The 14,311-nt window shown below is 38.6% G+C and overlaps 1 protein-coding gene across 7 annotated transcripts in view; it reads left to right on the forward strand.

Annotated features, from left to right (window-relative positions):
* The window catches only part of SLC18B1 (solute carrier family 18 member B1), a 33,804-nt gene extending 20,938 nt beyond the window's left edge, over positions 1–12,866 (forward strand). For 5 of the 7 annotated variants that reach the window (XM_081034903.1, XM_081034905.1, XM_081034904.1 and 2 more), the window contains 8 exons: positions 1,849–1,985; positions 3,309–3,410; positions 4,712–4,803; positions 6,771–6,866; positions 9,075–9,149; positions 9,831–9,924; positions 10,022–10,071; positions 10,295–12,866. In XM_081034903.1, coding sequence (XP_080891029.1) covers positions 1,849–1,985; positions 3,309–3,410; positions 4,712–4,803; positions 6,771–6,866; positions 9,075–9,149; positions 9,831–9,924; positions 10,022–10,071; positions 10,295–10,367 — 719 coding nt within the window. In that variant the 3' untranslated portion in view covers positions 10,368–12,866. Of the gene's footprint in view, positions 1–1,848; positions 1,986–3,308; positions 3,411–4,711; positions 4,804–6,770; positions 6,867–9,074; positions 9,150–9,830; positions 9,925–9,967; positions 10,072–10,294 lie in introns of all 7 variants that reach the window. The other 2 variants (XR_013992344.1, XM_081034902.1) reach the window with 2 other exon arrangements.
* The last annotated feature ends 1,445 nt before the right edge of the window (positions 12,867–14,311 follow it).

Genomic DNA, 14,311 nt, shown 5'->3' on the forward strand with positions numbered 1-14,311 from the left:
TAAGTTATTAAAGTTGATCTTTTGTAACATATCTTAAAGGGGACTAATAAACATCTTTAACATACAATGCAAAGTCCACCCCCGCGTCTCTCGTGGCACTACCCCACTGCGCCACACGGTGGTGTTTGTTCTCTTCCTAAGTCCCATTACACGCTGCTGTTCCTGTAGTGGACCGTCCTGAGCTGTGCTGTGATTTGGTTTATGGTTGAAAATGTGACTGAAAATCAAGAAACTAACACCACGGTTGCACTTTATCCCTCGTATCCTGACAAAGCCTAAATACAGCACTTAAAATAGTTGGACCACTCTTTGTGCTTTTTTTGTACTTTGCTCCGTACTGGATCATTATTCAACTGGAATTTGCTGGTAATAAACCATGGTGTGTACTAGAGAAGAAATGGGGATATAGGCGTGCTGATCCTGACTCGCAAAGAGCTTCCTCGTCCAAACTCGACCAATATCACCTCTGGCCTGGATCGCTGCAACAGGCTCTTGTCTCTGTTCTCCACGAGGCCACAGAGAGGTCCCTTTAAACCCCAGACCTGAATGTCATTTCTGTGTGAAACCCTTAGTGATTGCTCAGGTTTCTTAGCATAGTTTAGAAAGTCCTGCATAATCTGATCAGTATGTTATTCTGCAGTCTGATCTCCCCCATTACATAGGTGTCTCTACCCCAAGCTCCATCCTCCAGCTTTGCTTCTCTATTTTCACTCCCTCAAACACAATAGTTTTTCCTCATTCCTTGGAATGTGCCATTCCTGGAACAATATGCCTGGATTATTCTTTCTTTCTCCTTTATTTGCCTATGTCAAACTCATCTTTTAGACACCCACTTAGATATCACTTTTGGAAAGCCTTTTCTCCTATACAGCATTTCTTGTTTTTTTGGTTTTTTTTTTAATGGAAACTTTTACGTGCTCCAATAGGTACCTTCCTGGCTCTCTCTACATCTTACTGTAACTTCTCTCTGAGGACAAGGTCTAGGTTTTGTTCTCTGCATTTTGCATGGTACCTGGCTCAGCAAAGATGCTGTTCACTAAATTAATTGGAAAATAGGAAAGCCACTGAAAAATAGTAAACAATGTAAAATGAAATATAGTTTAGGTGCTAAAATATGTGGTATAGACTTGAAGTTCAGCAGGAAACCAGAGAAAGATAAAATGTGTGGAATAATTAGGGTCAGAGCCAGAATTTACAGAGTGTATAGAATTTGAAAAATTAGCAGGGAAAAAAGAAAGGAGTCCTAGACTATGACTGGAGGCATGGAAACAACTATGCCTGGTGCTGGGAACAGTGAGGAAGTTGGGGGAATAGTGGAAGGTAGTTTGGTGCTCAGCTGACCTTGACTGCTAAGTGTAATTTACATGATTCAGTAGCACTGCTTTCAATCCAGTGTTTTCTTTGCCAGCAGGAAAAAACAAATCATCCTGTGTTCTTTGACTAACTGAGGTTCTTCTTCAGTACTCACTCATTGTTCCTTGATAAAGCTTCTGGCTTTTTTCATGCACCAAATTAAAGTACATATTCTCTATTCCGCCTGGGGAAGGTCTCCCTTTCTGGATTATAACCTATAACCTAAGACCTCTTCTTTTCCTCACACTCAGATTCTGGTTGATTTCTTTGAATGTGAGACATTATTTTTTAAGAAAACTGAATATGGCCTCTAGGTTTGAATAACTTATATGCAAATATAAGTAATATACAATTTTAGGCACTCTCAGAGGTGCAGTTATTTTGAGTACCAGGTAAAGATGGCCTTACTAATTTTACTTTTCAAAACAGATTAAATGATAAAGTTAAGTGATTTTAATTACTCTATTTTTTTTTTTTTTCATTTTTACCCGGAAGAGTCTAATCCAGGTAAACACTCATTCTGGAAACTCATCACTCTCCCCAAGGTTGCCCTTATCTCCTTTGTCATCAACTCGCTCAGCGCTTGTTTTGGCTTCCTGGATCCTACGCTGTCTCTCTTTGTTTTGCAGAAGGTAAGTCGCTTGATTGCTAAAGAACTCTGCATTGTTAAAGGTGGACATAATTACTTGCTCTTGGGCCCTGCTTTGTGGAAAGTTCTCTGAGTGGCTGGGAGAAGGGGACTGAGTGGGAACAGCACACTGAGGTAGCTTGTACCTTCCTCTGTGATGTCCCTATCACTAGGGGTCTGATTCAGTGTAAATGAAAGAAACTTTTCACTAAGTGGTCCCACCATTGGTCTTCTTCTTTCCAAGGCCAAACTCAAATCATCATAGGTTTGGCTTGTGTATCATCCCGGATGCTTAATAAGGACACTTTTCGTCTATTTGTTTTAATTCCAGTTGGGAGTTTGGGATACTCATTGGCTCATTGAATGGAAGGTATCCTTCTTTTCTACCAGATCCCCTCTGAGTCCACTTACTTTTTAGGCTATTGCATATAATTGAATGACTATGGACTATATTGGTCTGGGATGGAAGAGAGGAACCAAGAACTTCTCCATTGTTTAGAGCTGAAAAATAAATACTGAATTCTAAAAGTTTGGTGTCATAGAAAATTGTGCTTAGATATTTTTGAAAAAGATTATTAATAATGCAATAAAGTGTATTAGGATTAATTAGGGTTAATTTTGAGCATGAATTAATATTTGTCATAAACTTGTTAAAATGTATACTGACTCATAAAGAAATCCCATGGCCTTAGTTAAGGAAATTAAGGAAAATTAGAACAACTCAGATATCAAAGGCATTTTTATCATCTTGACGGTAAGTGACAGTATCAGAGTTATGTGGTAGCTAACTGTTTCCAAAGGTTTACACAATGTGACATAGCATTGGATTCTTTGATTAGGGATTAATATTCCTTTGAGATGGATAGAACAGATAATGTCATCAATGTTTTTTATACTAATGTTCACTCAATCTGTGGACAGTATTACCCGCTTGCTTGTTAGAAATGCATATTCTCAGGCCCAGCCCAGACTTTTTGAATCAGAAATTCTAGGGCTAGTTTCCAAGAACCTCTTTTAACAAGTTCTCCAGGTATTTATGCACACAAAAGTTTGCAAGCACTGGTTTACAAGTAAAAAGCTGTGATTCATAGAAGCAAAATTATGTCAAATGCTACAAAGCAAAAGATCTAGGACTTCTGACCTCTGGTTAGGTTTTTTTTTTCCCTTATAGAGAAAAAGCAACCATTTGTAAAAGTAAGATTAAAAAATTAGGAAGGATGCTGAGTGTAATTAGTAGACTCATGGTAGATAAGAATTGAAGAAAGAGTAGACAGAAAATAGATACTTATTTTAAAAATGTAACTTTAATACAGAATTTCTTTTACAGTTTAATTTACCAGCTGGACATGTGGGACTGGTCTTCCTGGGTTTGGCGCTGTCCTATGCCATTTCTTCACCACTCTTTGGTCTACTAAGTGATAAAATGCCAGTATGTACACTTAATTTATATTTAGCATGCTTTTGTATATTTAGGCCAGTGGTTTTTCCGTTTGTACCTCTAGAACTCTAGAGGTCCATTGATTAGAATGGACATATTCATCTTTTTTAAATTTCAGCTTTATTGAAGTATTGTTGAAAGATTGTAAGATATTTAAAGTGTACACCATGGTGATTTGAGATAGATATACTATATCGTGAAAGGATTCCGTCCATCTACTTAATGAACATATCCATCACCCCACCTATTTATCTTTTTTTGGGGGGGATGGTAAGAACATTGAAGTTCTAATTTATTCAATTTTTTGAGCTAATGGAGAGGTACTACTGTAGGTTCCAGTGACTTTCAATGTGCCATCACCCTGAGCATATTCACTGTGAATTGCTTCACCTGGGAAAAGAGGAATCCTGTGTTAAAACTGTTGAAAAACTACTGGATTAGACTTTCTAAAGGAAAAAGCTCTCTTGATGCAAAAAAAAAAAAAAAAAAAAAAAAGGTTGACTTTAATAAATAGGACAGAGTCCAGAGGTGATTAGGACTTGATCAAATTGAGAATTAAGATAATCTAGCTTTCTGTGAGAGGGAAAGGATCGACCACGTCAGCATGCGTTGGTTGTTCCACAAGCCATCCTGACAGAAATGCCCTTCAGTTCTCCTCTAACCAGGGCTATGCTGTTCAGTCCAGATGACTAGTAAACAGAACGAGTACTGCTAGCCAAGTCCCAAGTTTCTATGGCTTTTGTGCTTATTTTTAGCATTTCCTTTCTTCGTTACATTTGCATAGAAATTTATCAAGACCTACAGTACATGGAGATTACTAAGTTACCCAGGTAACAAAAAGCAAGTGTCTTAAACAGTGTTTGGAACGTGGTTTTAAGACGTAGTCTTATATGACTGAGCAGCCTGTGCACCTATAATTGTCAGCCTGCATCCTTGTAGTTTATAAGGAATAATTTGATTGGGTACTTTTTTAATAATGTGAGTTTTCTAGGTGTTTTACCTACTCGTTCCTCGCAATGACTGCTTTTGAAATTGTTCTATTTGAAAGAGTTCATCATGTGCAAACTCCTCAATGCACTCTCTTCCCAAGGACTCCTTTTGCAGTCCCTATCTTGGAGTACATTGTCCTTGCTTTTGTTGTGTTTACCATCTACATATTTTAAATGTAAACATTTGTTTTCCTCAATATATTTGGATTCTTTAAAGATCATGATTTATGTTCATCGGGGATTTTTTTATATTCTTTGATTACAGAGGGTTCTAAGAGTTTCTTTTGTCCCTTTCTTTACCAGCATCTAAGAAAATGGTTTCTGGTTTGGGGGAACTTAATCACAGCAGGGTGCTACATGCTGTTAGGACCTGTCCCAGTCTTGCACATCAAAAGGTAATTGTTTTTCTTCTTCTGTATTTTTCGCTGACTAGCATTAGGGATTTTTTTTTTTTTTTTTAATTTTAGTGTAACACTGGTATGGCTTAGTATTTTGAGCCTTATTATTGAAGTAATTAATTTGATTTAGGATTATATTGAATTGTTTGTTAGACTGACAGTATTTTACCATATTGCAAGCTGGCAGTGGTACAGGCAACCAGGAATGCATAAATGTGTATCAAATGAGAAATGTGCTTATTCTTCCTTCGTGTTTCAATGGCACATTTCTTTGTACTTTATTTTTAAAACAGCGTTGTTGCCACCTGCCTTTAGTTGATAGTTCTTAGAAGATGTTTGGTTTTTACTAGTCCTCTTCCTCACTTCTTGAAGCAGAGGCCAATTTCTTTTTTCTTTATCATCCTTAGCATGTGGTAGCTGCTCATTAAAGCTTGCTTAACATAATTTATTTGCTAAATATATTAAGCTTCTTAGACATTTTCAAGTACTTCTGGGATAAAGCACAATATGGAAAGAGAAAGGGTTTCAGAGTCCTTCAGATTTAGGTTTACATCCTGGCTTTGTCATTTACTAGACGTGTGAACTTGGGTAAATCACATAATTTCCAAGCACCTCAGGTTTTTTTTTTTCTTTTCTTCTTCTTTTTTTAAATCTACGAGAGAGTTGATAATAATACTGTTGAAATAACTTTCTAGGCGCAAGAAGCTGCTCCTGCCTGGGGTGCCACGTCAGCCAAACAAACCTTAGATAACTTTTGTGTCCCTATAATACTGTCAGAGCAAATCCTCTGAAGTGGGGACTCAAGCCCTGGGCCAAGAAGATTCTATGTTTCACATAGGAAAGAATTCAGACATGAACCAACAAAGAGTTTAAAGTGAAAGTCAGTTTATTTAACAGAGAGTAAGAAGGAAAGGAAAGGCCACCCCTCAGAGTGGCGGTCTGTAGTCACTAGTGAGAGAAAAACACCCCCTCTTCTGTTGGGGTAGGGTTTATATGTGTTTCTTGTTTCCATGGAAAACTTGTGCGAGGTACAAGAAGAATAGGGGCAGATTTACCTTTGCCCTTTGTAAGGTACAGCCTGTGGCTACTGTGTAATAGGTTTAATTATAAGAATGGCCATTACAATGGAATCTCTTTACTCAGTAGCCTTTGGAAGGTCTGTTCTGTGTGACTGATTAACGTCTGCCTGAGCTCTCCTCCCAGTTCTTCTTTTGTAAACAAATAGTCCTCATGCCCCTTCCCTGTATTACCTGTAAATGCTGTCCTTGACCAGAAATGCAGTCTATCCAGTCAGCCAAACCCGAACACCAAGCCAGCCCTGGGCCTTTTCACCCCAAACAGAGCTGGCAGTGTCGCCCCAGCCAATCAGATACATATTTTTTCCTCTTCCTCGTTGTTTACTCTTTATCCTATGAAAGTTTCCTGCCTTCCGCTCTATCTTGCAGTTCTCCAAAAGGAGATTATCCACTTCACAGTGTTAAATAGTGTTTTTATCAGCTAAATTGTCTGCTGTAATTAGTTTTAAAAATCACACAGGTGCTGCAAGGATTCAGGGTAATGGACGTTCAGTAACTGGCATCATGCCCGACATGGTACACATGTTAGTTTCCTGTCACTTACCACTTTCTTTCTATGCCATTTTTGAGTCAATTGGAGGAATGTTAGCATTGGCATTGTCACCAATTTTGGAAGGATTTTGTATGGTGATAAAAAGACAGGCTGACTCCAGGCATGTGCGATATGTGACCAAAGACTTTGAGATATCAGGATGAACTGACCCCACCCCAAATATGAGGAACTCAAGGATGCTGTCGCAGAATGAAATGGGATCAGATGGGAAATAAGAATGAGAGTAGGCCTCGAACCTGTGAAAGGAACTTCTCTGATCCTGCCTGCCCTCCATAGTATGAAGCTTTGTGTCTCTTAAAATGCTAATTTATTTTTCTCCAAAACTCTTTTTTCAGTCAGCTTTGGCTGTTGGTGCTGATATTAGTCATAAATGGCATCTCTGCTGGCATGAGTATAATTCCAACTTTTCCGGAGATTCTCAATTGTGCATAGTAAGTTACTTTCATTTCTTGAAGAGCTGTATTTTGAATAGCAGTGAACATCACAGGCTTTCTTGAATTTCTCAGTTTTGTAGGATGTTGGATATTTTTTTCACAATACTAAACCTTCATGATTTCGTGTCACATACTATTGTGATATAAATAGTCTGTGCAATAATGTAATGATATAAATGATAATATAGAGTAGTATTAACACAGTAATAGGTAAAAAAGGATTGTGGGTAGAATCTTTGCTTGGTTTATGCCCCTGTACAGATATACTTTTAAAAAGCCAAAGCAAAATGGAAAAGCATCAGCATTGTTTTTGTCCCATGGAGGAAGTCCATGCAAGAGCATAGAGTAACCAGGTAAAATGACTCTAGGACCAATTCGAATGAGTGGGGTTTCCATACCACCACGCCATTCTCTCACACCAGCCAGATGTCCTACAATTCAACTCAGTTCTGACACTGTCAACCCAGAGCTACCATCAGATTTTACAGGTTAGGGGCTCAGTCCCACAAGACGGTCCCCACGAGTCCAGGTTATCACCTGTACTCCTGACCGACTGGCTTTAAATCAGAGGTTCCCACGCCCCCTTGCTTGGGTTTGATTAATTTGCTAGAGCAGCTCACGGAACTTAGGAAACCAGTTTACTCACTAGATTACAGTTTATTACAAAGGATAATAAAGGGTAAGAATGAACAGCCACATGAAGACATACCTGGGGTGAGGCCCTGAACAAAGGAGCCTCTGTCTTCCTGGAGTTTGGGGCCCTGCACAGTGGTTTGTGTAAACATCTGGTTCGCCAACCAGAACCCTGTCCTTTTGGGTTTTTATGGAGGCTTCATTACATAGGCATGAATAATTAAATCATTGGCCACTGGTATTTGATTCAACCTCCAGCCCCTCCCGTCTCCCAGGAAGTGGGCAGTGTGGGGAAGGGTGTGTGTGTGTGTGTGTGTGTGTGTGTGTGCGCGCGCGCTGAAAGTTTCAATCCTCTAATAACAGCTCTCCTGGCCAATAGCCCCCATCGTTAGGTGTGTTACAGGAGAATGAAAGGGTTCTTATATCATTGCAGGAAGGCATTCCAGGATGTAGAAGTAAACCATGTGAACACAACCAAACAAGCAGAGAATTTATCAAAAGAAAGAAAGAGACTACACTCCCAAAATGATGGGCATGGGCAGGCCAGGAAAACTGGCAACTGCACCAAAGAACAAAGAAATTTAGGATTATATTCGAATGAGGGCACAAAATATTCAGGGATGGTGTTGCAGGCATTCCAAGGGCTGGTCTTTGCTGACCACTCCTTCCTGTGGGGACCTGGGATTCCCTTGTTTTTATTTGGCCCTGTTGGAACTGGCATGATCACACAGGAGGTGGAGGTTTTTCCACGCAGGGACTAGAGATTTTTCCCTGCCCACAACACTAATAGTATTATACTCTTATTACAATGAACTGTAGCTGCACCTTTTCTTAAAAATGACCTATCTCCTCCTCCTCTATTCTTCCCTTCCTCCCCTCTTTTTCCCAGCATACCCTGTTCTTTCTGCCTGTGGTAACAGGTGTTTTCCAAAAGTCACCTCATTAATATAACAAAAGACTTTTATTGCTTTCATCAGTTAGGAAATTTCAAGGGTTTTAGGAGCTCTGTGCCAGAAATGGAAACTAAGACCAAATATATTTTTCTTACTATAAATCATAATATCACACCAGGCATTTGTCTCTTGGCCATCGGTCTTTTGTTTAATGGGCATAGTGATGAAGAACACAAAATAAACTTGAGGAAGTTCAATTCAAAGTGAACTCCAAGGAGAATGTTGGTAATTAGGTTGTGTCAATTCAACAACTCTCACAGAAATAAGGAACTACCCCTGTATTTCCTGAAAGTTGCCCATTGTTCTCTTTATTTGTTTTTCTCATTTTAATAATTTCTTTGTAAGTTATATATTTTTCTGAGCATTTAGTGCACATGGGTTGTGCTTCTTGATATCATTTCTTATATATGCAATACAATTATTTTTAGAAAACCATGAAGTAAACATCGGTATGAAAATTACTTCAAATTAGATTAGTTTTTAATCTTAGGAATGGAGTGTTCTTGCTATTGGTTTTGTCCAGATTATCCCCGGTTTATCTTAAATCTGTGATACATAACTCTTTTCTTTCAAGCAGTTTTCCCTTTTAATCACAGATACCTCTTGTCTCTCTTTGCAGTGAAAATGGATTTGAAGAAGGATTAAGTACTCTGGCACTGGTGTCAGGTCTGTTCAGTGCAATGTGGTCAGTTGGGTGAGTAGCCATTCATTCCGTTCACACCTGCAAGATGGAACATGTCATCCCTATTTTACAGATGAGGAAGTTGAGACACTGAGACAGATGAGTTGTCTGAAGGCGCATAATTCATTTCAGGCAAAACCAGACTTTTAACCTACACCCTCTGACTCCGAGATCATTGGTTACCCCAGCAGTTTTACCATCTAATCAAACTGGCCCCATATACTCTGTCTTATAACAATGATAGTTTTAAGTTCCTTTATCAGCATCTCTCAGTTTTTAAAAAGTATTCCTTTGTTTACTTATTGTTCACTTTCTGCTATACCAGAGGTAACGGTATGCTGACAATGTAGATACCCATAAATACTCGTATGTACTGAATTGTTATTTTTCATGCAAATACTGAGAAGAGTAGAGAGAATAATATAAAGATCCTTTTGAATGCTTGTCATCTTTTCGTATCAGGCACCCACTTTTTAAAAGTCGTTACAATTTTCCAGTTGTTTAAAAACTTAAGCATCATCATTATTAGGTTGAATGATTTTCTTATACCCAATGCTATGTCCAAGAATTGCCATTTTTATTTAGTACTTATAGTTCCAAATTATTGAAGACCAATGACTGAGGGATCATGCAGCCTTTAGGAAGGAACTTTTTTTTGCACTACTTAATACCTTTTCCTCTTTCCATTCTTAGTGCTATTGTAGGACCAACACTGGGTGGATTTCTGTATGAGAAAATTGGTTTTGAATGGGCAGCAGCTATACAAGGTCTGTGGGCTCTGACAAGTGTGAGTAATCAGTCTTTTATGTTTATTTTCCTTACACTTGTAGAGAAATGTGACTTGGAGAATTGACACTAACCAGTACCTTTAATTGTGTTAAAAGGGATTAATGATGGGCTTGTTTTATCTACTGGAGTACTCAAGGAGAAGAAGGTATGGTCAACTCTTGAGCTTTTCTCTTCCTTTAAAAGATGGCCTGTGGGAATGAAAAAGAAGTACCATTTACCTCTACTCTTCCAGTCATCAGATTTCTGGGCACTCTGAGCCTCAGGACTTAGTAGACACATTTAAAGAGATAGTTGGGTAGAGATGTAGGTACTGAGTTTTTTTTAAGGTGAGAAATGTTGAGGTTCTTCTTTTCTTGTCTTCCATATAGAGTGAAAGTTCCAAATACCCTTGGCACAGAGGAGGAACGAACTGCTCTCTTGTCTGATGAAATCCAGCCTTGAGTATCTAGGATTGATACAAGGTTTGGAGATGGAGGTGCCTTGCCTTGAACATTAAAGTGGCAAAGTGAAAAGTTTTCTTAACTTTCTGCACAGAATTCCTTGAGCCCTACACCAGCATCCTGGAAGTGTCCACATGTTTTTGGATGATCAGTGTTGTGCCACATTCACTATTGCCCTTCAAATCTGGCTTGCGGAACAAGCCAGATTAGAAGCATTCAGTTCAGAGGAGTAGTTGAAAATCAGAAAAAGTTTGTGTTTTTAAGTGATCAAACTGAGCCTTAAGATGTTATTGACTCTGGGTCTGCTGTTTCCTCTGTTTACTTTCCATTCTAAATACACTGATTCTGTGAATGTACCTTTTTATATTAACAGGGTAAGAAATTATATGCTTAAGGGAAATAATTGATATGGTTAAAATAATATAAAGATGATTCAGTATTTGTAGACCAATAACTATAAATTCAGTTTGTAAAATATATGCCTTATCTGTGTCCTGAGATTTTCTTGTTGAAAGGCACAATTCCTACCTACCATGTAAAAACTCTATCATTTCCTGGCCCTCAGCTCTTCTAAAAATTTTGTTTGTATGGAAGGTACAAGAATAACATTACTTGAGACTTTCATTTTTGTAACATGCTTTCAATTATGATCCTGGATTTATAATTAGTGCTTGGTATAACATTGTTCATTTCCCTTAATGTCTCTGTGTCAGTTCTACCATTTGTTTTTTGTTTGTTTTTGTTTTTTAAACATATTCCTATTAGCATCCATTCCTAGAACAGGTGACCTCACAGGAGTGCTTGTTATATGATAGGGAAAGGGTTTCTCCAACTTCCTGTAAAATCCATGCTATTGTTTGAAGTGAGAGAATTTCTGTTGTGCAACTTGCATACCTCCTGATCCATTTTTGTGGTGTAGTAGACACATTTACCTTTTTTAAAAAAATAGAAGAAATAGTTTTATCTACTTACGTATTCAAAAATATTTATTGAATGCCTTCTCTGAACTGACACTGTGGTAGGTGCTGGGGATTTCGCTGTGATGAAGATAAACACAATCTCTGCCTTTTTCTTTTTTAATCTAACTTATATTCCAGTGGAAGGCACAAACAATAGATAAATACCAGAATTTCTAATTATCTCACAGAGATGCTAGGAAGGAAAACAACACGGTGAAGTGAGAGAGGAACTGTCTGGGGTTGGTTAAGTGTGGGGTCTTAAGATAAAGACAAAGCTTCTCCATGGAGGTGGGACTTTGGTACAAAGATCTGAAATGTGAGAGTGAGGCAGCCATTCTGAGGGGAGAGCAGACAAAAGGGCCTGACATGGTCAAAAATGACACAGTGGACCACATGCTTGGAGTCTAGTAAGCAGAGAAGGTTGGGGAAGTGGAGGGACGCCAGACTTTGATTGATATTTCAGGAAGGTCATTGTGTCTTCCTGTGGATGTGAATGGGGATGTGATGTAGCAGGGTTGGAGGGAGATCGTTGGAAGCTGTGAGAGAGACAGGGGTTTGGATCAGGGAGGTGGGGGTGGAGATGGAGAGCAAAGGGTGTGTTTGGAAGTGGAACAAATAGGACTTGCTGGCGTGGAGGGAGAAGAGGAGAAGAAATTAGGGTGACTCCTAGGTTTTGGCATGAAGGTATGGGTGGATGGCAGTGCCTCTTAGTGAGATGGGGAAGATTAGGCGCAAACCAGATTCTGAAGGGGCAGATTAAACCGTGATGTGGTGCCCTTTTACACGATGAGAGAAAAAAAAAAAAAGGATGACAGAGCCAAGGCTGGGGATGAGGAAGAGCAACAGGAAGTACAACCATTTTGGAAGACTGGCATTCATTGCCAAAATTGAACATTCACAAATCCCCTGAACTCTTCATTCTCCTTCTCCCCACCAGTCCCTTTGTCATGAGTCCTCCAATGGGTTGTCCAGTGCTCTGGGAGCTCAAGTGGCCTCTCACCCCTCCCCTGCTTCCCAGAGCGACGCCAGGAAGGAGTATGATGACCCTGGCCGGCTGAATTCGTGTTAGGTGCAGAACAGATCCAGGCCCGTATTGCCCTAACGCCTCTTCAGTGCTTAAATCACCTGGTCCCACCTCACTACTTTTCTTCCGTGGGTGCGGGGCCCCCCTCCTGGGCCGGGTGACCCAAGATACGCTGAACGCCTGCAGTTCCCACCGCTGCCACGCGGCGCCGCTATTAAAACACCGCAGGACTGGCCGGCAGCTTCCAGCCGGGCGTGGCAGTCGGGCTTTCACCTCTGGTACCAGCGTCTGGGTGTGTGGCTCAGGACTGCCCGTCTATTACTGTTACCCGCGCTGTTGACTGTTGAGAGTTCAAGGTGAACACAGATTACAAGCTTTCTGGTGAGAGAACTTTTTGTTCCCATTCCCAACACGCTGCTTTCAATACTCGCTGCGGTGGATAGCGGTGTGTTTTAACGATGCTTGATTGGAAACTAACTTTGTACCCTCCTCATTTTATGATTTTGCAAGTACTATTAAAATAAATGACAAAAAAGTTAAAAATATGAGAAAGGATAGAGGAACTTTGAACAATGAAACCAAAAGTTAGGCCAAAACTATCAAAGGAAATCTGTGTGTGTTTTTTTTTTTATTTTTTATATATTTTTTATATTTATATTCTAAATATAACAAAGGTGCCCAGCTTAAAAGGTGCTCAGCTTAAAAGATATCACATCTCCACTCACATCCCCACTACTTTTGTAAAAGGAGACTATTTTACATATGTAGTGGAATGTACAATATAATAATAAGAAAGTGTTTTTTTTGGTTAAGTTTATATTATGCAACCTATATGTATACAAATTAAAGGAAAAATAGAAAGGGCAAAGAAAAAAATCAATTATTTTTAAGTTAAACTTTGAGATAATTGATTCACATGGAATTGTAAGAATTAATATGCAGAGGTCATATATACTCTTTCCCCCATTTCTCCCAGTGGTAACATCTCACAACACAATAGTACAATATCAGCCAGGATTTACTATTTATAGAGTCAAGACACAAAACATCCCCATCCTTCATGTTGCCCTTTTATAGCCATGTCAAGTTCTCTCTCACCCTCACTCCCTTTTTAATCTCTGGAAACCACGAATCTTTTCTCCATTTCTACAATTTTGTCATTTCAGGAATGTTGTGTAAATAGAATCATATGGTATGTTAGCTTTTGAGATTAGTCTTTTGTCATTCAGCACAATGCTCTTAAGATCCATCCACATTGTCACATGTATCAATAGTTCATTTCTTTATATTGGTGAGTAATATTCCATGGAATGGGTATAGACAGCTTGCTTAACCATTCATTGAAGGACATGTGAATTATTTTCCATTTATGGTTATTAAAAACAAAGCTGTTATGAACATTAATGTACAGGTTTTTGTGTAAATATGTCTTCATTTCTTTGGGATCAATGCCTGGGAATAATACAACTGCTGGATTGTATGGTAGTTACACAATTAGTTTCCCTCCCAAATAACCCATTTATTTTACATAGGAAATTTGATTTGGACAAGAAATATTAAATCATACATTAATGAGATAGTCTATTTACTTGTTTATTAAGTTATGAAGATTTAAATACATTAAATATACCTTCTCAAACCTAGCTGGCCAATAATAAATACTACTACTACTATAAATACTGCTACTACTACTACTACTAAAAGCTGGTGGATAATAAATACTGACGTAATTTTCAAACTAATTTTCATTAAATACAATTAGTAAGTGAAAAGTAAATAAGCAGATATCTCTGTTTATATGCAATCATATCAAAAAGGAATAATCCAAAGACTAGTCCTATGTTAGTTATCTTTTCTTTTGTATCAGTGTCATTTCTATGTATGAAATAAACGGACAGGAGAGTAAGACTCAGAAACAACATATTCAGAGACAAAGAAAATGTTGTTTAAAGCATTAAAGAA

Source organism: Rhinolophus hipposideros (assembly GCF_964194185.1).
Source record: "Rhinolophus hipposideros genome assembly, chromosome: 3".
In the NCBI taxonomy this organism is placed as follows: domain Eukaryota; kingdom Metazoa; phylum Chordata; class Mammalia; order Chiroptera; family Rhinolophidae; genus Rhinolophus; species Rhinolophus hipposideros.